This window comes from Parambassis ranga, chromosome 1 (assembly GCF_900634625.1).
Source record: "Parambassis ranga chromosome 1, fParRan2.1, whole genome shotgun sequence".
In the NCBI taxonomy this organism is placed as follows: Eukaryota; Metazoa; Chordata; class Actinopteri; family Ambassidae; genus Parambassis; species Parambassis ranga.
In genome coordinates, this window is record NC_041022.1 from 1,977,533 (window position 1) to 2,003,435 (window position 25,903).

The 25,903-nt window shown below is 43.7% G+C and overlaps 2 protein-coding genes across 2 annotated transcripts in view; one reads left to right on the plus strand and one right to left on the minus strand.

The window, feature by feature from the left end:
- Nucleotides 1-769: 769 nt before the first annotated feature.
- Nucleotides 770-4,816, minus strand: rtn4rl2a (reticulon 4 receptor-like 2 a). The gene is given in 6 exon segments (XM_028405225.1): nt 770-3,269; nt 3,449-3,682; nt 3,791-4,017; nt 4,621-4,721; nt 4,723-4,769; nt 4,772-4,816. Coding segments are annotated over 6 exon segments (1,515 nt in total). The 3' UTR covers nt 770-2,408.
- The window catches only part of cryba1l2 (crystallin, beta A1, like 2), a 35,964-nt gene continuing 14,066 nt past the window's right edge, over nt 4,006-25,903 (plus strand). Inside the window, exon 1 of the mRNA XM_028405250.1 lies at nt 4,006-4,112. The gene's annotated coding sequence lies outside the window, so the exon portion shown is untranslated. The remainder of the gene's footprint in view (nt 4,113-25,903) is intronic.

Sequence of the window (25,903 nt, forward strand, 5' to 3'; positions counted from 1 at the left end):
TCCTGGAATGTGCACGTGAGTGACACTTAAATCATCTTCTTTTTACTTTTCAGAACATGGAATCACTTTGTTCACAAAGATGTTGGCCAACAATGTTGATAATGATTATTATCTGAGTGCTGTGATGCGGTGCTGTTTCAGCATCATACGGTCACTCTGTTCTTGTTCTCCTCCACATTTCCTGTTCTCCCTCTTTTCTCCGTTAGGACTTACACTTGTCCGTGTGTGTGTGTGTGTGTGTGTGTGTGTGGGAGGAGTGTGTACCGGTATATGCACTTTGATTGCTTTGGGTGTTTGACTGGACAATCGCCAGAAAATACAATAAAAACACCCACACACAGAAAGGAAAAAAGACTTCGTTAAAACAAGTATGAATTTATTCTTTAAGCTGCATCTTTCAAGAACATATTTTCATTGACAGTAAAAATAAATAACAATCCAATCTGTCATAGAGAATTATTATTTTCTCAGATACAAAACACAGAACATGCAGACAGACAGGGGAGGGGAATGGTATAACTGGCACTTTGGTCATCTGACAGTGACCTCACTGTCATGGCCACTGAAGAGCACCCGGGCTCAGTTTGACCTCCTCCACAGGAAAGAGACGAGATGATGCTGAATATTTCCCACAATCGTTCTAACAGAGGGGTGCGTGTGTGTGTGTGTGTGTGTGTGTGTGTGTGTGTGTGTGTGTGTGTGTGTGTGTGTGTGTGTGTGTGTGTGTGTGTGTGTGTGTGTGTGTGTGTGTGTGTGTGTGTGTGTGTGTGTGTGTGCGCGTGCGTGTGTGTGTGTTCTTTCACTCCTACATGTTGGCCTTGCTCTTGTCACTTCTACCTACAGAGACCTTTCATATTTCCTCTGCCCTTGAAAATGCAATAAAGAGGACAGCAACATGAAATGAATGAAAGGATGCCTATATTTGGTCACTTCTTCCTCCTCCTCCTTCTCCTCCTTCTTCTTCTTGGCTCTACTTCTGCTGCTCCCTCATGAATATTACTATTTCTGCCTTCTGCAGCCTCAGCATCAGCAGCTCTCCCTGCCGTTTTGACTCTTCCGGCCACTCCTCTGTCACTCCACATCAGTCTGACTGTAGTGTCTGAATTTATCCCTTCATCTCTCTCTCTCATTGCTCTCTTGGGTGTATTTACAAATCGGCCAATTTGCACCTCGTCTGTCCATTTGGCATCACCCGCTGGTGAATCAGAGAAGTGTTAAACCCACTGACGTATTTGCCTTTTGCAGCGTTGCCAGCTTGTGAATCCATTCATCCTCACTTATCCTCACACACATTCCTATCCAAAGTTACTCCATGTGCTCAGTCCTTTCGGTCCACCGTAAATCACACGCTTTAGTCACACGGCACCAATCTGCTACTTCTTTCTCCCACATTTGGATATTGCATTTAAAACATCTTCAAATTCATGCGTTTGCCCCCAAAGAAAAGATTCAGAAAATATTCAGTGTATCTTTTTTTTATCAAGATCTTCATCATCAGCATCCAAGTCAACAATCAAATCACACATTATATCAATATGTCACAGAAAGACATTCAAGAACCTAAAACTTCCTGACAGGAAGCATTCTTCCTCTGTGGTTGTCGCAAAACAACACTATATATTTACAGAAAATGGTGGATGGAGGGAACAACTACCGATGACTGGATTTTATTACTTATCTCCTGCAGATTGTCGCTTCTACGGCCAGCACTGTCCTTCACAGTGGCTTTCCTCTTCTCTTATTGCTGCATGGACGCTCTCCCTGTCAGTCTCTCCTCTCTGTCTTATCACAGTGTGATATCTTCTCTCTCTCTCTCTCCCTCTTGTGCTCTGCCCTGTAGAAGCTCAAGCCTTCACAGTTTTCCTGGATCAATGTGATGAAGTGATGATTGTGCTGAACCACAGATATCAGTTGGAACACTCACAGAATACAGAACCTATGTACATAACACTTTAAGTGGTTACAGTATTGTCATTACTGTGCACTGATTCTAACAGTAATTGTATAGCAGCCAGTTAATCGGATGCACTAATAGCACTAGTAGTTTTGAACTAAACTGAGGTGACAAAATTGACAACACCATTCACAACTGCTATCAAATAAGGTGATGGACTCAGCCCTCGTTAGCCCTGATTGCAGGGAATTATAACATCGTACAGGTAAGACATACCTGTAGAGCATTGTAGATGTATATGATGTTAGCTGAAGAACTCTTAGCAGCCCTGAAAAAGTGTAAAGCCCTGTAGGTGGTAGATTCAGAATCTAACCGTCCCCCTATCTCCCGTGCTGTGCCTTTGCATATTTGCTGACAGCAGAGTGGGCAAAGGGGGTGTAGAGAGTCTAAACAGGGGTCCTCACAGCCTTTAAAACAGGCTGGAAGGGAAGAGGTGTGGCACTAAGAGTCACATTCAACCGTGTAGTAGGTGGAGGTTGAGGCAGAGGGTCAAAACTGAGAGGGCTAGTAGTGAAAGGAAAGAGGGTGAGGAGGATCTGGAAGAGGAAGAAGATGGAGGCAGGTCAAACTCAGGTGGACATTCGAGTTCGAAGCACCTCAGGGTCACACCAGAGTCTTCGTTGCCGTAGTTTGCCCAGTACTCTTCTGGGTCGAGTTTGGGCAGTGCCAGTTCTTCCTCTCCCAGCTCGTACTTGACTACTGAGGTGGTCGTGGACGGGCCTTTCCCGTACAAACCAGCCTTGACAGTCTCTGAAGATTTCTCAAAGAGGCCTTTTGTGGATGACTGGGGCTTGTTCTTGTGGAACCACCAGCGGGTCTTGGTGCTGAAGGTGGTCGTGGTGGAGCCGGCAATGGAGCCGGGGTCGGGCAGGGGGCAGAGAGCGAAGTCCATCTCACGAAGGAAGCGAAGGTCCTGGCCACGGCGGGTGGAAGGGGAGGCACAGATCACATCGGATGAAGAGACGCGGGCCTCACGGAACCACTCCCACAGGGCACGGGCCTCGCAACCGCAGGACCAAGGGTTGGCATTGAGCCGGAGGAACTCGATGCCTTGGGTGTCCCTCAGGGTCTGGCTGGGCAGCTCAGCCAGGGAGTTGTTGAAGAGGAACAGCATCGTCAGGCGGCCGAGGTCGCGGAAAGCGCGGCGGTTCACCTGGCGGACTCGGTTGTCATGAAGGAGAAGGCGATCGAGGTTGACCAAGCCGCGGAACACATTCTCAGAGAGAGTGCGGATACGGTTTCCATGCAGGAACAGCTGACTCAGGTTGATGAGGTCAGAGAAGATGTCATCCTGCAGGAAGTGGAGATTATTCTCCTGCAAAAAAAAGAGAAACATACACATTCAACGTGAGAGGATCAGACTGACCATATTTGATGTGAACATGTGATGCTGTGTGTGAAGGTACATGTGTGGGTGGCTGCATGTGTATGTGTGTGTGTGAGTAACTGTCAGAGTTATCAGTGTGCTTTTGTATGTCTTTCCAGCGCCCCTACCTGCAGATAGAGGAACTGCAGGCTGTAAAGCTTGTGGAAGATGTCATGGGGCAGGGCAGTGAGCCGGCAGCGGTGCATGTGGAGACTCTGGAGCTTCTCAAGGCCACGGAAGGCGCCCCCCTCCAGCCTGTGGAGGCTAGGGTTGTCTCCCAGGTCCAACTCCTCCAAGTCCCTCATCTCACTGAAGGCTCCTGCCTCAATCCACGTGATGTTGTTAGAGAACAGCCACAGAACCTGAAAACATATACAAGAAATAAATGGTGAATACCACTTTCTGTCGCGTTTTTCCTATCATTAAATGTGGAATAACTTGTAATCAGTATTATTTTTTATTATTCTTACCTGAGTTCCGAAGCCAAAAGAGCCAACTCTAAGCTCCGTGATCCGGTTGTTCTGGAGGAACACGCGCTGCGACTCATAGGGCACTCCGACCGGGACGGCGGTGAAGTTCTGCGCCTGGCAGCTCACAGTCATGGGCGTCGGGTAGCACACGCAATGGTGCGGGCACCCTGATGCCGGACTTGGCTTGCCGAGGACCAGCCACACCACCAACCAGAGGGAGAGACCGCCTGGAAGAGAGCGGGGGGGAGAGAAAGAGAGAGAAGGAGGTGGTGAGCCGCGGTGCAGAAATCCTCCATTACAACAGCATGCAGACTCTGAATGGGTGAGTGCTTCCGCTCATTTTGCATCGTTTTTGTTTTCTGTGGTAATTTAGCTCTTTGTGCATTCATGCAGAGTTATTTTATTCACAGTTACATCTATGATATCAGCATGAACACATTAGATCTTTGTCTATGTGCAATAGGAGACGTTTAAGCCTCAGCACTGCAGTTGCGCCGACCATTACGCACAGCATGGCCCCAAAAGAGTCAAACCATAGCACTGATTTCTTATCATTACAAAGCATCCTTCTAATTCATATTTAACGGGCTGCAAATACAGTTTAGCCACAGCAGATCAGAAAACAAGTGAAAAGTATCAGACAAAACTTCCAAGCAACCTATCATACATTCACTTTTTCGATATTCCACATAATATACATCCAAGTTCCTCCAGCTTCGCAGATAAAACAAACACTTTGACATTCTTTTTACAAAGTTCTAATAAAAAAGAAGACTATGTGTAGAGTCTGTGCTGCATCCACAAGCAGAAAGAGACGGAGAGAAACTTACTTTTGCAGTTGCGCATGATGGAGCATCGTCGGCTCCGAGAAATAGAAGTGGTTTCCATCCTGAACCAAAGCCCAAAGCGAGTTAGCCTAAGAGGAGTAAAGCCTGCTATCTCCGCTGATGCCCTGGTTCCCGAGTCGGAGCGACTGTGAGAGTGTGCCTGGTGATGGCTACCAGTGCCCCATATATACTCAAGCATGCCGATATTGCCTACGGCAGTGGGCACCGTGGAATCTCCTACGTCACCGATCGGGGTCATGAATGAGTGAGGGCGGCAAGAAACGGAAAGGGGAGGGGCCGACCATAGGGGATTCTCTTGGAGAGCCTTCACGCGCGTAAAGGCTGGTTGGAGACGTGCGCTCAGAGTCTGTGAGAGGAGGAGACTTTCTCGACGCACGTTGAAACAAGAAGAAGGGAGGGCGAAAAAGTGAATGTAGAAACAGAGAAGGGAGGGAGCCACGGCACGGTGCCCGGTAATGATGACTGGGTTCTGTGGAGGAGCGGAGGATGGGTAGGAGAAGAGCGCGCAGCTCGCTTCCTGGCCTGCGCTATGAGAGACTGTTATGGTCCGTTTCCGGCGCGCTGCAGCCAGACAGAAAGATAGAAACAGAATAAGACTTCTGTCTTTGGAAAGGAGGATGCCCCCGAATTATGATTCAGCCATAAGAGAGAACTGTGTGCCAGAAGAGAGTCACTCAAAACAAGCGTGATTGATTGAGTAGTATTTGTTGTGGAGGTTATCTACGACATGCTGCAGTCATACTGTCTGAACATTAATTATAGCTCCTGACATAATTATCGATGATGAGGACTGTGATCATTAGAAAAGAAGGCCGGAGTGGGCCTATTTCACTATTTATGGACATGTGGATACCTGAAACAACTTGAGGATGCGCACTTTTCTCTCTTTTTAGTCGTCACAGCTTCATCCTCTCTGTCTGATTTGTAGATTTAGAGATAATTAGGTTCATAAATGGAGGACAGATTTGCTGTTAATGAATCCGGAGAGCAGAGCGACACCAGAACACAACAGATGCCTGAATAGGCACGCCACTTCAAGTCTGTTTTGTTGTGTGTCTGTGCCTCAAGCTGTCAGTGCTTGTGTTGTAAAATCGTTGCGACGATGACAGTGTGATGAATTTAACTTCTCATCTGACTTACTAATTGAGCAGAAATGTTAGTGTAGCATCTAAGGAATGAGAGAGAACAAAGAATACGTGGGCACCTTTTTAAGCCAACATAGGTATCACATATTCTCAGAGACCAATGCAAGCTTTGTGTGTTGGTATGTTTGCTTATGTATGACTCATTTTGCTTTAATGACAGCTTCAGTTTGGAAAAAGCCAGACTGTAAATCCTTTCAGCATAATGAGCTCCAGCATCGGGAGTGTGACATTTCATAGCATGGTTTCTAAAGACGTGTTTTCTCTGTGTGACCTCACGCAGGCAACATTTTCAAATTATAGCAAACTAACCTTTGCGGCAGCAACAACAATAAGACTCCAGTTAAATCTATCTGCAGCACCAGACTAGCTCAGAGTTAACCTTGAAGAATAATCATTTCTTTTTTTATATAGTCTGACATTGAGGGGAAAAATAGAGATACAATGATGTGGACGCTCATTCATAAAAGTGCACAGGCGGCCGAACAGATGAGCGTGTGAGGGAGGAGAGAGTCGCACAGAAGGGCGTGTGCATGGCTGCATACAGTAGGCACAATCTCCGTTTTGTTTAGATGAGCCACAGGCATGATAAACACATGAGTAATAGAGGAGATCCATGATTACACAGTGTGTGTTGTTGTTCCTTCACACCCCCTGCTTTGTCCTTATCTGGGCTTGTGGACGCACACAAGCTTTGGTGCCCACTGACCATCCGGGACCAGCACCTCACAGGCTTCCCTTTCTCACACACACACGCCCACGGCACCAGCTGTGTGTGCGTACGTGTGTGTGTGTGTGTGTGTATTTGCATTGCCTGGCTGCTTTTCTGAGGCAAATTTTGTCTAAATGCCACCACGGCGTGTCAGTCAATCAGTGTTGTGCCAGTCACCCACACAGCAGGTTCGCAGTGCTGTGTAGGCAACCGTCTCCTGGATGAGTGTGATGCTCCTCGTGTTTGTGTAATCCACACACAGAAACAAACCAAGGCTTCCCCGGCCTGCACCCACTCCAGCACATCTGCCAGCACCGTCTATCTGTCCATCTGTGTTTGGATCACTTTTTATTGTCTCTCCCTCTCTCTGCTCGGTTGTTGGTTACCAGCTGAGGAGTGCGTCACACACAGTGGCATGTTGTTGCCTTAAACTCTGCGGTGTGAGACTCCCAGAAACAAACTCATTTGACTTTCAGACTCCTGCGTTCTCTGCTGCAAAGGTGTGGCTGCGCAGTTCTGTCCCACGTGACGTCAGCGGCTCAGGAATGATGTCAGTGAGGGTGATGGGATACTTTATTAGAGGTGTGTCTGTTGCCACGGTAACACACATCCCTCTCTTCTCAGTGTCTGTGATGAGGATGTTAAAGTTATTGGATTTCAGGCTCCTTCTGCCCAGCACAACTCTTGATTTAAGAGGAGGTGCTGATTTAATAAGCACTAAGAGAGCAAGACTTCTGCATTCATGTCAGTCCGTGAAGTGTCCGTGTTTGAATGTGCGGCTTGTGAAGCTCGGTGAAGAGGCGTCCCACAGGCTCACACTAATAAAGAGGACACACACACACACACGCCTCTCAGTGGTTACAGTAGACAGTGCATGAAGTAAAATAAAAAACACTGACAACACATAAACGACAAAACAAAGGAACACAAAAGGTGACTCAACATAAATCATAGTGTTTTTATCAAAGTAGCATGTTGCTCATCAGCACGTTCTGGCTGTTTCTCACAGAGGAACCAGCATCTTTCACCGTCTGTCCTCTTGTCACTCTCACAAAGAAGCTTGTGGTTTTTTTTTTTTTTTTCGTCATCTAGCTCACCTCCCCTCTCTTTGTCTTCCAATACTCCCTCCCTCTTTCTTTTTTTTTTTTTTTTTTTTTAATTTGTTTGCTTCCTTGGCGTCACCGCTTCCGCTTAACCATATACTGCTGCTGTCTTTCCACACACTGGCACAGTCTGCAGCACAATGGGCTGGTGCCCATTGTGCTGCAGACTGTGCATGAGTCGTCTTCTTTTAAAGGGAACTTGTTTCCAAGATAAAGACATTTAAGGGATGGACGTCATTCCTTTTGTGATATTGTTTGTCTTTACATTGTTGTAGATAAAAGTACAATTTCTCTTTATTTTAAAGGGAATATGTCGTCACTTATGATACTCCCAGTTGCACTAATCAGCCTATGAAAACAGTATGATCTAATTTCATGTCTGCGGCGGCACCAGCATCATTTAATCCATGATGGCTGTTGGAAAGTACAAACCTTTAGTAAAAAGTCCATATTACAGATTGCTAGTTTAAAAAACAGCAATAGTGGCATGCTGCATCATGGGAAATGTAGTATTCAGTGTCACTAAACTCACTATGTTTTGGCTTCTGTTGAGTGGATTTTGATCATATTTTCCATATTTTTATAAAACTTGGCTACTTGTCATGGGAGTACACTATCCAGAAAGCAGACTGCACAAACAAATTCTTATTTTTTCAAAACTATACAAACCCCACATCACCAACTATGACCCCCTGTAATACCTGACATATGAAACAATATACAGAAGATTATGTTTTTCTTTTTGTAATTAAGCTTTTCACTGGACCATTCAACTAAATCCAAAATTGTTATAGTTTAAACTCTTTTACCGCCAAATAATATTTAACAACCTCTCAGGCTACCTTTACATATTTTATTTGGTTCATTTTTCCTTCTAAATTGGCAAATGTTGTGCACTGTTTAAAACATTATGCACATTGCATCATAAATTACCATAGTAACTAGGGGTGGGAATTGATAAGTTTTTATCAGTATCAATGCCATTGTCGATTCTGCCTATCAATCCAATTCCTTATCAATTCTCTTATCGATCCCTGAATAGTTCATTGAATGGCAGAAAAGAAGTTCTACACAGTCTTCTGCACCAAAAGCAATCTTTTATTTTTTCCCAACCTTATGTCTGCACAAGACTGACAGATGTTTATATGTAGCTTGGCTTTATTCATAATTCACGTGCACGATTGCAGCTTGTACAGAATGCTGTTGCACGGCTTTTAACTGGTACATTTTTAAAGTCATTGCACTGGCTCCCGATTCCTTTTCGCGTTGATTTTAAAATTCTCTTATTTGTTTTTAAATCCCTTCATGGTCTCGCCCCTCAGTACATCTCTGACATGCTCCAGCTGACCAGTGGACCTTTGGCTAGCAACGTTAGCACACGACATTCTTGGTATTTAATTCCATGCTGGGTTGACAAATGTTTTAGCATGTTGCTCATATTTGCATCCTTACATGATATCATAGCATACATTGATTGCACACGGCAGAATTTTCGTTCCGTTTGGCGAAATGAAGCCAGGCTTTTGATCGCTTTCTCCTCACCATGATGCTACCTCGTCGTGTGGTGGATGGTCTGAGTCGTTGCAAAGAGTGTGACGCAAATTAACAGTGATGCAAAATTTTAGGAAAAACATAAAACGTCGTGCAGGGAAATGGTAGAATCGTTAAGAAGAATCGATAACGTAGGAGGCGTACAATTCCGATGGAATCGGTCAGTTGGAACCGGTTCTGAGTTGGAACTGGTTCTTGATTCCCATCCTTAATAGTAACCATTTTTACCATTAAGGGTAGCCCAGATATTGATTCACTTGTACACTGCAGTTAAAGCTAAGGTGCATTGGTCCTGCCGTCAGTCCACTTCGATGATGAACCAGGGTTGAAGTTTTCAGCCGTTTTTTGATAATCTGAGAATAAAGCTAGCTGGCTCACTAACACAGATCACCACTGGTGTAGTGTTTCCTGTCTGGAGAACATTGAAAGAAGAGAACACAGATGTCACGCTGCAAAAGTAACTTGTTAGGTTATTGTCTTGGAACTAAATGTGTTAAATGTTTAGAATGTTGTTATTGATCCCATTATGTCATGATCCCAGGTATGTTAGCCTCATTTCCTTTAAGTCCTTGGTCTTCCTAGTTTATGTAGTTTGTTTTCCTGTTTTATTTTGAAAGTACTGTTTCTGTGTGTCTCTCTGTTTGTTTTACTTACTTTTCTTTCCCTCCCTGGTTGTTTTCACCTCCTCTTTGTTTTTGTCGGTTCATGCTGTTTCTGTCTGGGTCTGCTCCGGGGCCTCCTACTGGTTGGTGAAGCTCCGAACACCCCACCGGGGGGGGGGGGGGGGGGGGCATTTTAACCAGACACCTAGTTAATTTATTATTTAGAAACTAGGTATCTAGGTAGCTAAGTAAATACGACTTTATTTGACAGAGGTCAATGAAGATAGACAGGAAGTGGCCACAACTGAACGTTCTTCCAACTGCAGCTTCAGTTTATGGAGTATCCAGTACTCCTGCTCTATCTGTGCCATTATAGTTTCTTGCATTTAATACTATGACATGCTCGTATTCATCCCAGTTTGGAAAGGCACATCAGAAACTTTATCCTTTGAGTGTTTTTATGAAGCGATCCTGGGCGGCTGGACTCACTCTGCTTTCTTTGGTCTGTTACTTCCTGTCCTCCTTCTTTCATCGCTACAGGAACAATTGTATAACACCCAGCCATACATGTTTGCATGTGTTCAGATCAATATCTACAATTCTCTGTCCTCCTCTTCTTCCTCCTCCTCAGGCACTCTCTCTCTCTCTCTCTCTCTCTCTCTCTCTCTCTCTCTCTCTCTGTCTCTCTCATCCATTTCCTGCTTCCTCTTGCAATTACCAAAACCTTGAAAGCATTTTCCCAACACACTGTATTTGTCTCTCTGTCTTCTAAAGCTCTTACAAGAGATGATCACAATGTAATGTAAAGCACAACGAAATAAAGAAAAATACAGGGGCTAAATTTATATAAAGTTTTGTTTTATATGTTTCAGTCTTATGCCGTTTAAAAACAAAAAATAGCAGTGTTCTCGCTGGGTCTCCGCCTCATTTAACTCATCATATATTTAAATGATAGCATCCACATGAGCATGCAAGAAACAAGCAGAGCTCTGAAATGATCCGACCTCCTGTTTGACCAGTGTTGTCACACGTGCTTAGGTTTAGCCATGGACATGAAAGTGATTAGAACATTTTTATTGGGGTTTTATTGGGTAAATCCTCCCATCTCTCTGCATTATTTCCAGTCCCTGTGAGGGCAAAACATTTCACATGTAGCCACTTACATATATTAAATTACTGACCTCATCTTCTTCTGTCGTTCTTCTGTTGTGAAACTGTCGCATATCAGCGTTTCTGTATAGGAGTCCAGGGTTTTCAGTCAGAAAAGGGTGGACTGTCCTCTCCATGCTGGGGTTGAGTTAGTGCCTCAAGTGGGGGAGTTCAAGTATGTCAGGGATTTGTTCACAAGTGAGGGAGAATAGGGCAATAGGCAGGCGCCTCCAGTGATGCTCCTGTCTGTTGTGGTGAAGAGAGAACTGAGCTGGGGCTCTAGATTTATCAGTCAATTTATGTTCTTACCTTCACCTGTGGCCTGTGGGGAGTGACTGAATCCTGGAGATTGCAAACACAAGCGCCTGAGTGACTGAATTCTCAGATTCTCAAAGAGAAACCAGTTTAGGAGCTTTGGGTATCTGGGTAGGACGCTGGGAGGAGGCCCTGGGGACCTCTCTCTCTCCCTGACCGCCGGACCGGATGGCTGTCACAGTTTAGAGAACAGGTGCATATAAACGCAGACAGGTGTCATAATCCATAATTATTCACATGTTGAACACGCAGCAGCAAACTCTACTGGAGGCTGAGATTAAAATATGACTGTGTTAACACCTCCTGGCAGCCACAGAGCTGCGACCTGTGCATCGTGTTTATTGATTCAGTGTCAACAGTGAACACTGTTCATTTAGTTCAATAAACAAGACACACTGTTTGTTTTGATTGTAAGGAAACGGAAATTGATATCGTCTATTTTCATCTTCTGTTGCTGTTGTTTGATGATTGTTTTGGTTTAGATCCTTTCAGAGCATTAAACTTACAATCAGGGACACTTTGGTAACCTCTAGACTTGAAGCTAGCAGGAGACTGCAGTTCTTGGAGTGGCCACTAGAGGCTGGCTGCAAATGTGAGTCCATCTCCACAGACCCTTTTTCCCTCACTCATGAACAAGACTCCAAGTTATCTGGCCTCCTCTACTTGAGACAGTTACTCATTCTTGATCCTGAGAGGGCATTAGACCCTTTTCTGGACCATGGCCTCCAATTTAGAGGTGCTGATTGTTATTATGGCTGCTTCGCACTCAGCTGTAAACCGGTTCAAAGAGGGGTCGAGGTCTGCTTGATAAGGCTAGAAGGACCACATCTTCTGCCAAAAATAAGGATGTGGCCCCTGATGTGGACCCCATTCCACCCTTTGGCGGGCCCGAGAAGTTCTGTCCATAAAAATTATGAACAGAATCAGTGACAGAGAAAATGTTTAAGTGAAAAAAAATCTAATTAAAGTTTAAAAATTAGAACTGTAACATGGAGATCTATAGGAATTGACTTTTGGAAACCAGCCTCTAGTGGCCACTTGAAGAACTGCAAGATTCGGTAAACACCAGTTGTTGTTGTTGTTGTCAAATTCTACCACTGTTGTTTTACTGTCGTAAATGGGCTGATAATATTAGTACGTTTCTTTGAAAAAACATGTTTAATTTCTGTTAAAATACGACACAGAGGCTTTTTATCTGAGGTCTGTATTTTTTACTGATTGTGTTGTGTTGTGTCAGAGGAAATGCAGGCTGTGCCATCTTGATTTCATCTTGGATCCTTTCCTGCAGGGAGAATAAGGACACAGTGCTTTCATGCAGTGACCACACACACACACACTTTCATTTTGTTCCCATTGAAATTGTGCTTTGTCTGCGGGGTTCTGATCAGGGTGTAGAGGACACATATTATCCAGCAGGAGTAGTTTTTTAATCAAACAGCCGCTTTGTTTCCTCTGATGTGTGACAGTGTTTGATTCTTCTCCATCTGCCTCAGGTCGATTCAGCTCACTTAATGGTTTTACCTCTGCCAACGGAAGTTCACAGCTTAAGTCTTTTCTCACATTATTCACGTCATCATCCTCCAAAAATCATCTCAGCTTTTTTCCACCTGTGTGCGTCTCAAAGTGTATTTTTCTTATTAACACATCTCTTCAGGTGTAAGGTCTGCTTTTTCTTGTGAAAATGTTCCCTCTCCTACTACACAGGGTGTTGTGTCTCTTAAAACCTAATTAAACCAGCCTTTCTGTAATATTGTTACAGCCACTTTGTATTTCTATAAACTGTGAGTGGATGAGCTGTAAACTGCTAAAGTAACTAAGGCCCTGTTCAGACTTGTCCGTGATCAATCCGCCATCTTTGCTGTCCTCCAAACCACTAGGTGTCGCATCCTGAAATTCAGACCCCGTTCAGACAGTGGTAGGACAGGGTGCACGCATGCGTCATGCAGTTTCTTTCATTTGTTCAGTCTTTCAGGGGTTTTTTTTTGTCCAGAACACAGTTAGTTCCTTTGTAGCCATGTCAAAAATAAACCTGGCAAAGCTTCCGTAGTTCGACAAATGTTTACACATGGCTTTTGCACGTGACCTGTCCCTGTGAACCCGGACGTATGACATCACTAGCTAGATTCGCTAGACGGATTCGTGTTCAGATTTCAGCAGATCTGGCTCAACCTACCTCTGAGAGGTGGATCTATCTGGATTGAAATCAATCAATCCGGCTTTAGTTAATTGTTCAGATTGAGGAAAAAAAAAACAGTCTAGAGCAGGATATGGCCTGAATCCCGTCTTTAATAGAGGATATAGAGGTGTGATACACAACCAACCTGTGAAAATGAGAAATAAACCTTTTAAGAGAAAGTCCATGAAGACCTTGGTCAGGCCTCATCCAACAAAGCATCCTTCAACAACACAATCTGGCCGAGTGTCTATACAAACAAGTGACAGACAAACCTCGAAAGAGAGACTCACACACACACACTTGTGGCACATATTAACCTCAATCCATATGTGAGTGAGCTGACGTCAGTGATGTGACGCACATGAGGCTATGTAGGATCTGGAATCTCAGCAACCACAGAAGAAGAAGAAGAAGAAGAAGTGGTCCAAAAAAAGAGCATCACATGTGTTTCCAAAAGATACAGTTTCAATATTTAATGGAGAAAATGATATTATATTTGTCGTGTCAGAGAGTTTTATGCACCGCAGCAGTGGGAGTGAAGAGGCAGACAGGAAACAAAGAGTGAGAGCAACACATTCTGTCACACATCACCACATACAGACTGTTCAGGTACCCTTCGCCTTATTTCACAACGACAGGTGGAAAGACGGGTGGTGGAGGTACACTCACTCTGTGTTTAATAACATGTAGGCATGAAAACATGAGGTTAAGTTTAACCGTTCCAGAACTTTCTACACTCAGATGTGCTGTGGTCTCATAAGTTCTGCCACTGATGACTGACTGCAGTCTTTGGCTTCATAATGCGACTCATTTAGGCTCTGATCATGCTTGTCTTTTACTACCAAAAAGACAAGTCTTAATGAAATCTTAATGCTGCAGTCTATTAGATCTGTTGTTTGCATTATTTATTGATTATCCATGATTAATTAAAAATAGTTTTGATCCATTTTATGGCCAAACCAGTGGAAATACTCCTGAAAATGTGCCTTCATTGAATCATTTTTGCAGCTTTAGAGAATATAATGAGGATTTAGATCATTAGTCAGAGTCTGGGTCTGAACCCCGAAGGTTATAATGTTAAACCTGATGGGGTGTTTAACTGGGGTAGCTTTTGTAGTCTTTATGGTAGTGGTTTAGTTAATGAGGACACACGAGAGGTAGAGGCAAGGTACACATAAAAAGACGGTAAAAAGAAAGATAGCGATACGTGCAGAGAGGGAAAAAAGGAAGACTTTATTGTATGTTTCTGAGAACATGCAGAATACAGTTTTCTCTTATTTTGAAATGCAGCCATAGTTCTATTCGCAGTCATACACATATGCAACATGACTATTAGTATTGTCAAAATGTTTTTGAATCGTACTGAACGAAATGGTCAGGTATGGATTACATGTGTGATATCATATATGTAATCCATACCTGACCTTTGTGTCGACACATTTTCTCTTGCCAGTGGACACATTTGGTGGCTGGGTGTCTACACACTTTTGTCCATGTAGTGCACATGATGTGGTTGCAGTGAGGAAGAAGGATAGTTTGTGTTTGGGAGAACGTTGTTTATGTAAATGTGATGGCTGGGGCTGGACTTGTTACTATGACAGCTATAAAAATGGTGGAGAAGCTTGTTACAGATCATTGACAGTAAAAACTATGGACAGAGCTTCCGTGACGTCACCCGTTTGTTTCTGAAGAGCCGTTTTGAGGCTCGGTGGGAGGTTCCGGGACGTGATGACCGCCGCCATGTTGGCAGCGTCACGTCCACCAAAACTCCAAATATGGACAAAGAGGGGGGGCACGAGCGGGGTTTAGGGGGGCGGGCGATCGTGGAAGCAGGAAACTCACGCTGTGATACGTCAACTGTCTGTCACTCAAGCGGCAACGCCCATAATTAGGCGAAATTTTAAGTCAGAATACAATTGAAACGAGTGAGTTGTAAAAAAATTCACCCCCGTACAATTGACACTAGAAGAGAACCTATCATCTGAGACCAGAGTGGTTTTTTGTACCAGGCTGTAAACATGTTCATTTCTGCTGTGAAATCGGCCATTTTAATGGGAGTCTATGGGAAATTACTCGCTTTTGGAGCCAGCCCCCAGCTGTTGCGGCGTGAATTACAAGTTTTGACACTTCCGCATGGGCTTCAAGTCTGAGCCCCGAAGGGTGCCGCTTGGTTCAGATGCAGAAAATCCTACGAAAATCTGTAACTATGTGCCACAGCCCTCTTGTTCGCTCGTGCTTTTGGACTTCTGCCCAGCTTTATACTATATATATATACTATATATACTATATATATCGCACATTCACGCTGTCGACCCATGATGGCATGTTGTCTAAAGCTGGTTTAACCTGAATCTGAAGCCTAAATTTGACTAAAAAGAAAGTTTTCTTATCTGAGACGAGGCACAAACAGCCGTCTCCTGGGTGAAAGTCTGGAGTTTGGGTTGTCACCTCCTGATGGCGCACTGATTTTTGAATATAGCTCATCATCGCCTCACTTCTGTTACTCAGCCCAGACCAGTAAACTGCTTTTACTGCACTTAAAGCCTCCACACAGACGATGCAATGTAAACACGTCCTGGTTTACGCAGCCGGCCTCCCGTTTGGAGGAATACTGATCACCAACAGCTCGCAGCAGCTCTCACACTGATGCTGCGACGTTCACACATCCTCCAACTCTGACCGAAGCTGCTGATGTCTGAATGTATTTATCACTAAAATTAGCAAACGCAGTCATCTCATCTGCTCACTTGTCTGAACAAACACTTTTAAATCCATTCCGTGGGTTTTTAAACATTCATGCACTTTTAAATCTGGACCTTTGTTGTCATGTTAAACCACTGCAGGCAGCAGAGCCTCCTCAAGATACAACAACTGCCACAGACCTACAGCAGCAACCTGCAAGCGTCTGTCTCTGACAGCATTGTCATCTCAAAAAGCAACAGCCGCCTTGTACATTACCAACAGACTGACAACTATATATACACACAGGTAGCAGTGAGGAGAGGAATGTAACAGGAGAAAACAGGTGCAGACGCCCCAACAGCACACAGCTCAAGATATTTTCTGGCCATCAGAAGATGTTTTTAATGATGATAATATAACAATATCTTGACAAACAAAGGTCAAAAAGTTAAGTTACACTGATTGTTTCGTCTCTTGTGTGGGCAGGTGAGGAGAGAATGTCAAAGCAACACCTCTAACCTGACCTTTCACACGGAGTCATCTCTGATCTGCACTACATGGCACCACAGACGGACGAGCTAACTGTCCACCACACCTCCATCAATAACTGTAATGTAACATTATGTCATCACCAACAACCATTTTTATCTGCCTCCCTTCATCACAGGCTAAAAAAACACATAACACAAGAAAGGCAAACTTCCATACATGTGCATCCTTATATGCATCGAAAAAAAAAGAGGGATGAAAATCTGGATTTTAGCAGCGGCTTGGAACTACTGGAACAGCTGGTTACATCAATATTTCCAGGCCTGAGAGTGATAGATGACAAAGTATTTAATCTGTAATCAATACCTTAACCTAAAACATCAACTGGAATTCCTGCCACCAAACCTCCATCTATACAGCAGACTACAGCGTTAGGTCATCCATGGAAAGCCATTTCAGTCAAATTTGAATAGGCTATATAAACAATATACATAAATACATAGAAAAATACATTAATATGGCTACGACACAAACCCTGAAGTAAATAAATATGGCAATAAATACATAAAAATCTCTAACTTTTACTTTTTTTGGCACTTTGGCTGCATTGAAGTAAAAAAAAAAAAAATAAGACAAAAGACATAAAACAGATGATGACATCATGCAGTGGGCAGAGGTCAGAGGTCAGACTTATGGCTCCAGAAGTTTACCTTAACCTGAAAAAAGTGCATTATTTACTTTACACATAAAAGTCAAATCACATGAAGTGCTGTCCGAAGGCAAACTTGTAAAGTTCTAAAGGAATAAGAATAAAAGCAGGTATTCAGGTGATGATGCAGCTGCTCGTTGAAATGATCAGAAAACAGGCCGTCTTCAAACGTTAGCTCAAATCCAAATACATTTATCTTAAATTCTTTGCCTTGTTTAACATTTTGCAGGTTCTCTGTTGTCGCTTTAAAAGAGAAAAATACACACACACTTTCAAAGACACACACCTCTCACACCGCCCATTATCCCTCGTCTCTTAGAACTGGAACTCTTTGATTAGGGTCTGTGTGTCGACCTCTGGCTGCGAGCCTTCAGCCACCACATTTACTGATAATGGACTCAATGCATGAACTATTAAACAGAGGGATTTTTTCTGTTCTCTGTCCTGTGGGCTTTGGCTTCTGAGACCATCCCTCCCTCCATCCCTCCCTCCCTGCCTCCCTCCCTGCCTGCCTCCTCACCCCTGCTCATCAGTCCTCCTCACCTCTCTCCTTGCATCCGTCTGTTCCCCTTTTCATCTGTTATTTTTAACCCTCAGGCATGCCTCATGCCTCATGCGTGACGCAGATGGGCGCGTAATGCAGACACAGTAAACTAAAGAGGGAAGCGGCCTGGGCTGCAGGCAGAGACAGTGACTGATGTGAGAGAGGAAAACAGGAAAACACAGGGGCTCTTATTAGGGAGACAAGGTGGGAGAAAGATTGAGTTAAAGACCGGGGGCGAGCGATAGGTGGTAAGAATGTTGTCATCCCTCGTTTTACACATAACTCACAGCTTAACAGGTTGATTTCCGAAAACGTATCACCTGTCTCATATCACGGAAATACCTGCCAGGAACTTTTTTTCTTTTCACAAAATGTGCCAAAAAAATCTCAACTCCCCTCTCTCTCTCTCTCTCTCTCTCTCTCTCTCTCTCTCTCTCTCTCTCTCTCTCTCTCTCTCTCTCTGTTTGCCCCATCCATCTTCTTGAAAGCTGCACCACCCACTCGTTTGTCTGAGCAGAAAGGAGAGGAGTTACATATCAATCTTACATCACTCAACAGTCAGCCGCAGACTTTTCATAGAATGAGCATCAACACCACATGACGCACACCAACTGTCGTGCTGCGCTAAACGCGCCTGCGTGTGTGTGTGTGTATCTACATATACATGTGTGGGAATGTATTTATGAATGGGTAACGTATGCAGGAAATAGTTCCCTCCGTATGGTCCGACACTTTACCCCACTTTTACCTCCAGCTTACAACAATGAGCCGCTCAGAGTCCAACAATGAGACTCAAAATTGTACACTCCCACTCAACACGCAACAAAGGCCGCAAATTACTGCCAATTCTATTTATTACTAATAAGGCTGCACGTAGGATTGTATTATTCAAAAATGGCTGTAAAATTAGTGCCGATGACACACCGGACCGCGGGCACAGATCTGTGTCTTTGATAGCAGAAAACAATGCAGAGAATCATCTGTTTGGAGTGTGTTACTCTGACAGCCTGCTGAGAAACAGTGCAGTCAGTGGGAAGATGACTTCACTCTGATGTACGGAGGTCCGAATAGGGAAAAAAAATGAATCCACAAAAAGAAAAAATAGACACTGAAATAAATAAATGTATGTCATTATGTCGTTACACTTAAGCTGTAAAATACAATGTTTGGTTCGTATTTTGTTCGTTTGTTTGGCGGGTATACAAGACAACGGGTCAACAAACCTTTTCCAACCTGAGCACCGTAGTACCTGCACATTCTCCTGAACTGCCGCATCATTACGTGTTCATGTGACTCGCCGCGATGCCGGCCAAACCAATAGCCAATAGCAACCGTCCAACTGTGCGGGTTTTCTTGTAAAATGTGTTTGTGCGCTTTAAGATGGTTTTAGGCACTTATTATTATTATTGAAGTCTAACCTCACCCAGTCATTTTTTATGCCAGATTCAACCACAAATAAAGATGAAACTGGATCTCAGTGTCAGGAGGACTTGAACCTCTGATTCCTGAGTGAAAATCCACCACGCTGCATAAACCTCGCCGTCCCCAACCTTACTTTTATTCTAACTCTGACTTTTGCGTCACTTTTTAGCCCCATGATCGGATGACATCGGATGATATGATCATATTTGCATACTTTATTTAACCTTAACGTAACATAACGTCACATGTCAGGAGATGACGAGTTGATATAAATGATCGTATTTCCTCACTTCATTGATGAGTCGTTCCTCCATCTGGTCCATAATCAGTTTATAAAAATACAGGAGTGTGAAGTCCGAAATAACAGAAAAATACGTTGCTACCTAAATAACTAATCACAGCGCTTGCGGTATGTGTCGCCTTGACACGTTGTAATGTTGTTTGGAGGTGTGCGTCAAGACAATGCGTAGGGGTATGCGGCGCCACAGAGGGCTTGGGGAGGCTACGCCATCGATGCAACACAAACGTATAAATGATCCCCTCTGTATTGGCTGAGATCGATGTGCAGTGGTGTCACACATGAGCTGTCTCCTCCCTTTCCAGTCATTCATTTTTTTATTTATAGTTTTATTGCTTCTGTTTATTTGATAAGGCAAACATCTGGAATTTACATCTGGTTCATGGTAATATAACTTTAATTAAACTTAATTAAAGTCACTTTTTTCACACATGTGACTGTAGTTCTGATGAGCTCATTAAATCACACCTGACAACCGTACACATTCAATTACATTAGCGTCCCTGCAGGCATCCCGGTGTTCCACAGATCTGCTCAGTGTGTTGTTATGTAAACTGCACTGACTCTACACACGGTGACCTGAGGGCCCCTGACGAAGGAAAGTGTGAGCACACGCTGCAGCACCTCCATCAGCTGCTAATGAACAGGAGCACTGTTGGAGGACCACCTGTCTGAGCGGCCAATCAGGAGAGCTGCAGAGAATAAACTGCTCAATGAACAAGATGGAGAAGGTGTAGACTTGAAATTGGAAGTGAGAAGGTGGAGACTGGGTCATCGTTTTCTTTCTGCACCTGTTATTTAGCAAGGAATCTTTAAGCTCTTATATCCCATAATGCTCTGCTGCAGAGACGGTCCCAATTCACAGTGTGACATCAGAAGCAGGGCTGAAAATAAGATCCTGAATGTGTGTGTACACACTGTTATATGTGTGTGTGTGTGAGCTGGCATGTGCTCTGGTTTGCTCACACATGATCGTCCATATGTGTGTGTTAACTTGTGTGTGTATCAGTCTGACGTCAATACTCCTCCAGTCCACATTTAACTGCATAGTGAGGGAGCCTCAGCACCTTGTAGGTGTCTTATCTGCCTGTGTATTTATAGACTGGGAGTCGGTGTGACAGGTGAAGTGTGCCTCTCTTTAGTGGGAAGGGGGGAAAAAGATGGCCGAACTAAAAAAAAGAGGGCGAGAGTTTATTCCTGGATTGAGAGGGAATGTGTTCTGAAAGATTTGGGTTTAAACCGCCACAATTTTTAGACCTATTTCAGGCAGGAAGGATGAAAAAATAATGAGGGGAGTGCTGAAAATGGTGCATCACTCACTAAAATAAGCCTGCCCCTGCTGAAAATGACTCCACATTTTTCCTATTCTTGTCGAGTAGCCACAAAAACATGAGAAGATGTTTCCTGTTCTGCTAAAATAAAGATTTAAAAAGTGGTCTAGAGAGGCTCAGATAGAAAAAAGAAAAGAACAAGGTGAGTGCAGTGAGTGCGTAATGTGTAAATTGCCTGTTTTTTGCAGCTTACTACACCTACATGTTAGCATGACAACCATGTGCTATTGTATAACATGAAACATTACGTGTGTGCCTCTTTTTTTAAAACAGGGTGACAAAGTGCAACGAAAAGCAAACATTAAAACACGGTCACTAAAACCTGTCAACATTCAGACCTGCAGGCCAGCAGAGGTACGCTTATGAAAAACATGTTTTTAAGGAGTCCACAGGTCTGAGCTCCTCAGGGAGCCGAGACCCAAACAGAAATTCAAGTAGAAGAGACTTCGCCACACACGGATGAAACGTGAGGGGATTTAGAAATTCAGACACTGGGAATGTTTTTGACGAGAGGACAGAGATCCTGTAGGAGAGCTCTGCAGGCATTTCTCATACCAGTTTAATAACGCTGCAAATTAAAAAAAAAAAAAAGTCAGTTCGCTATATGCATTTTTTAAAAAGCCTCAATAAAAACTATATTAACTGAAAAAGATCGCTTGACATGTGTCAGGCTGTTTATAATGCACCTGCCGTGAATTGTGGGCTACAGCAGCTGTATTAAAATCTAAAGTGTGCGGAGTCTTGCAACTTGCAATAAGTATTATATATATATTGCGCTGTTTTGATGCGATTCTGCAGACACACCTCTCTCTCTCTCTCTCTCTCTCTCTCTCTCTCTCTCTCTCCAGGCATACTGGAGACAGGACAGCGCAAACTATCTCGGCCAGTTTAGCGCCCTCAGGGTAGATTTCTCTGAAATCTAATGAGGAATTTGAGAAGTTAGAGCCTCTAGTCTAGAGGGAGCGATCTGTCGTCACGTGTAATTTGATTCAAAATTCAAATTGTACTTGTCGGGACTATTTTCACAACATTTTGACGGGCGGGGGGAAAAGTTGCAGATTTTAAGGAAACCCTGTATACTGGGATAAAATGTGGAGGGCGTTTGACAGTGTCAAAATTTGGATAATGCCCAACCCCACTGTAGGTCCCCCTGCCTCTCATGCCCTCCCTGGCACCTCAACCCCACTATTTGAGAAGTACGGCCCTGGTGGAGGGTGGAGATAGCGAGGCGGTGGGTGCCTGCAAAACGAGCGAGAGGGACAAAGAGGAAGAGCGTGGAAGAACATGTGCAGTGAGTGGGAGAGAGATGATGGAAGACAGAAAGGCAGGAAAGGGGTGTAAGCTTCCGAAAAAGTGGAACTTTAGTCCAAATAATTAGCACCCTCAGAAGGTTTGAAGCCATATTTGAAACCTTATGTTGGCTGTGACCTCAGTATGAGTTCATTGAGTAAATACTAATAAGAGACAGAGGTGCTTATAAATTTTAAAACCCTGCCAGAATTTGTACGAGTGTCAGAGCTTCTTTTTAAAGCCTGCCGGTCTTGTAAGGGCTTCTTAGGCATGCAGGTCTCACCGAAGTATCTCTTTGATATTGAGGCCAGAACCGACTCTGAAAATGTGCTGAGAACCAGAGTTTCTACTTTTCACATTAATGTCTGTGCTTATGTGGTGTTAAACCTCTGCAGCGATCAAAAGGTTGGAACTATCAGGCCGATTTAGGGCAGCCTGTACCCCCCCACAGGAACTGTTTCCGGGCAGTTTTTGAACTGTTTGGAACAGAGCAAATGCTTCTGAGCAGGCAGGAGTTTCCAACAGCATTGTTTTCTTTTCTATTTTGAAAAAGCTGCTCAGCATCTGTTGTGGTTTCCCTCCATTTTGGTAGTTTTGAGGGTTGTAGTGAGTTTGGTGTCTTGTATTTTGAGTTCTGCCCTCCTGTGTTAGCTGGTTAAGTGTCAGTTTCCTTGTTTTTTTGTGCTGCCTGTTCGGGTTTAGGTTTAGGTCCTTGGGTTTAGGTTTAGGTCCTTAGGTTTAGGTCCTTGTGTGTCCAACACATTTTTACAAAGAAAACAGGTTAATAAATCATCCACTAAATATAACACACAGTCCTGTTTATGCTAACGGACCATATAATCATATTGCTTATCGTCATCTGAGCATGTGATCAAACTAGCCGTAAAAGTAGGAGGCTGGAGATGAGCGTGGCGGACTTTACCTCAGGAGTCTTGGGTTACACTGCCCCTGATACTGCGCTCTGTTTTGTTTTCACCTGTGGTTGCGTTTCATTTAGTTCCATTTGGCAAAACTTCCGGTGAAGGTTCGACATTAGGGGTTCGGTGAAGACGTATTTCTGCGACTGCAACACTTTCATGTTCAGTTTTTAAGGACTGAGATATCAACCTCGTGTTTGTTTTCTAGGTAAGGATGTAATGCGTGTTTGTTTCACTTCACTATTTTTCTCTCCTCTGTGACTGCGCTGCTCCACCTTCATCGTTTCCACCTGTGTCTCTTTACCCTCATGTCCTTCTCCCAGTGTCTGTCCACGTCTCTGCGTCCCCTCGCCTGGTTTCTGGTTTCCTTTGTTTTAGTGTAAAGCACCATTTTGCATTGATTTGACTATTATGGACACACAATTACACAATAATAAATGACTCCATCATCTTTGTGATGAGTTGGTAACTGTAACTGTATCGGAGCAGCTCAAACAATGCAGCTGCCTCAGAGTCAGAGGCTTTGTTGTTGCAACTGGGATAAAACAAAACACAAAACTCTTCCATCGCTGGCCCCAGAATCTGCCAGTGAAGTCATTTAAAATGCAAAAAATCAATAAATTATTAACAGCACTCTGCAACACACAAACTCCAGCTGCAGCTTCAGAGGCTCTGCTGGCAGAATTTTTAAAACTTTAGTATTCTTTCTGTAGTGTTGCAGTCGGGCTGAACCCACTTCTCTCTTACACACTTAAAGACTTTGATTTTTAATCCTGATCTTTCCAAACAAATGTTAATCTGAAGTGATGCTTTAGACAGAAAAACTATCTTCAAGTTTTGATTAATTGCAGAAATAAACTTCGTTTTCATCAGTTATAACATAGAAGTGGTGTTTTCTGTAATTCCACTTGGCCAGTGAGTGCAGGGTCTGCATCAGTCCACACAAATGAGTTCAAATGAGCTACAATTAGCTCTCTATTTGATCTCTCAACATGGTCTCAACTCTCAGACAGATGGGCCAGCTCTTGAACAATGTGGAGCCCGAGCCCTTGATGTCAAAGCCTTATTATGGAGTAAGTGCCAGGAGTCAGCTGTTGACAAATATCAGCTGATTAGGGCTTCTAGTGAACCCAGCAGACGTCTCTCACTAACAGAAAATAGATAATCAACAGTGGAGCTGCAGTGGAGAGAGGATATCTATAACGCTCTGTTTACTTGGAAAATGCTACAGATTAGCTGGTAAACTGTCTGCATGCAAACAAAGCCCAGAAACCACGGGACCTCCAGAGCTTCCAGAGCTAAAACTGCAAAAAATACAACGATCCATGAATTTAGTCTGTTTTGTTTAGTTTAGTTTAGTTTAGTTTGTTTAGTTTAGTTTAGTTTGTTTAGTTTGTCTTGGTTAGGTTTAGGCCTCACAGCAGGAAGGTTCATGGTCCAAACCCTTCTCTTATCTGTGTGGAGTTCTCCCCCAGCTTCCTCCCACAATCTAAAGACGTGAATATTAGGTTAATTGTGGACTCTATATTGGCTGTAGTTGTGACTGGCCCTGTGCAATAGACTGCTGACCTGTCCAGGGTGGGTACCTTTTTACAGCTTGGATAGGCTTGAGTCTTCCTCGATCCTGTGTGGGATAAAGCAGTTTAAGAGAATGAAAGGATGGATGGATGGATGGATCAGAAAAATCTCGGTTACCATGGTTACACAATATGATTCATTGCCTGAAAGGGAGCAACTGACCATGTCTTGTGTTGTCCATTCCTGACACTGAAGACTACTGGATGTTAAAAACAGACGCTTTAGTGCAACATGTCCGCACAAACAACATGGTTATGCTAGATGGCCTGAAGAAACATGCTAATGTAGTGCCCAGTGTCATATGATTCCACCTTAGGAGGCAGGTTTGGTGATGGTGGTGATACAGGCAGGGTCTTCACAAGGGTTTTCTGACTCCCTGGTTCAATGTTAGCCATTAATAGACAGGGTAAGGGGTCACATAAAGATTTACATTTATAATATCAAACATGTTTTACAAGGAAAACCGTTCTCCCATCACCATGGTAACCAACAGTCCCACCCCCCATAAACACATAGAGATATGTTCTGTTTCCAAGGACCAATATATTGACTTCAATATGGTGCAACTGGGGATAGAACCAGCAACCTTGCAGCTTGTGAATCACAGCTGCCTGTTCAAACAGGACCAAAATCGGATTTTTCTTCCACCTACTTTCCTAAATAAGGACCCATAATGTAAACACACATCGGAACCAGAGCTCAGCTGCCTCTGTATGGACACACACTGTATGTGGCACGAGTATAAACCAAGCTGACCACACTCATCAGACTTCCTTTCTATCTATTGTTTCTGTCTGACGCACAATCCAACACAATGGAAGAGTGGAGGCTTCAAAGGTGTTGCAGGGGTTCGTGCTGGATTACATCAGATCAGGCAGGTGTTTGATGTAAGCAGCCACAGGACTATAAAGAGTTTCTAAGAAAACTCTTTTCAAGAAGACATGATGTAGCATGGTAACAAACTTCTGTAAATAGACATCAACCTGCTTCCTGTAACTGTGTGAATAAGCAGCATTTTTGTTCTTTTAGACCGAGTCCTCTTCATCAATAATCATTTTTTTGTTGACTGTTGAATAGGAAGGGTCAACAGGAGTGGAGAGGGCTGATAGAAAACTAATGGAAGTGAGACAGAGGATCCTATGAATACCCTGCATGCATCACTGTGCTACAATGACTGAATATTACTCTAATGCAGTTTTCCAGAAACCGGCCTCATTATGTTTGCATGACTTGCACTCACCACAGTTTAAAAGCC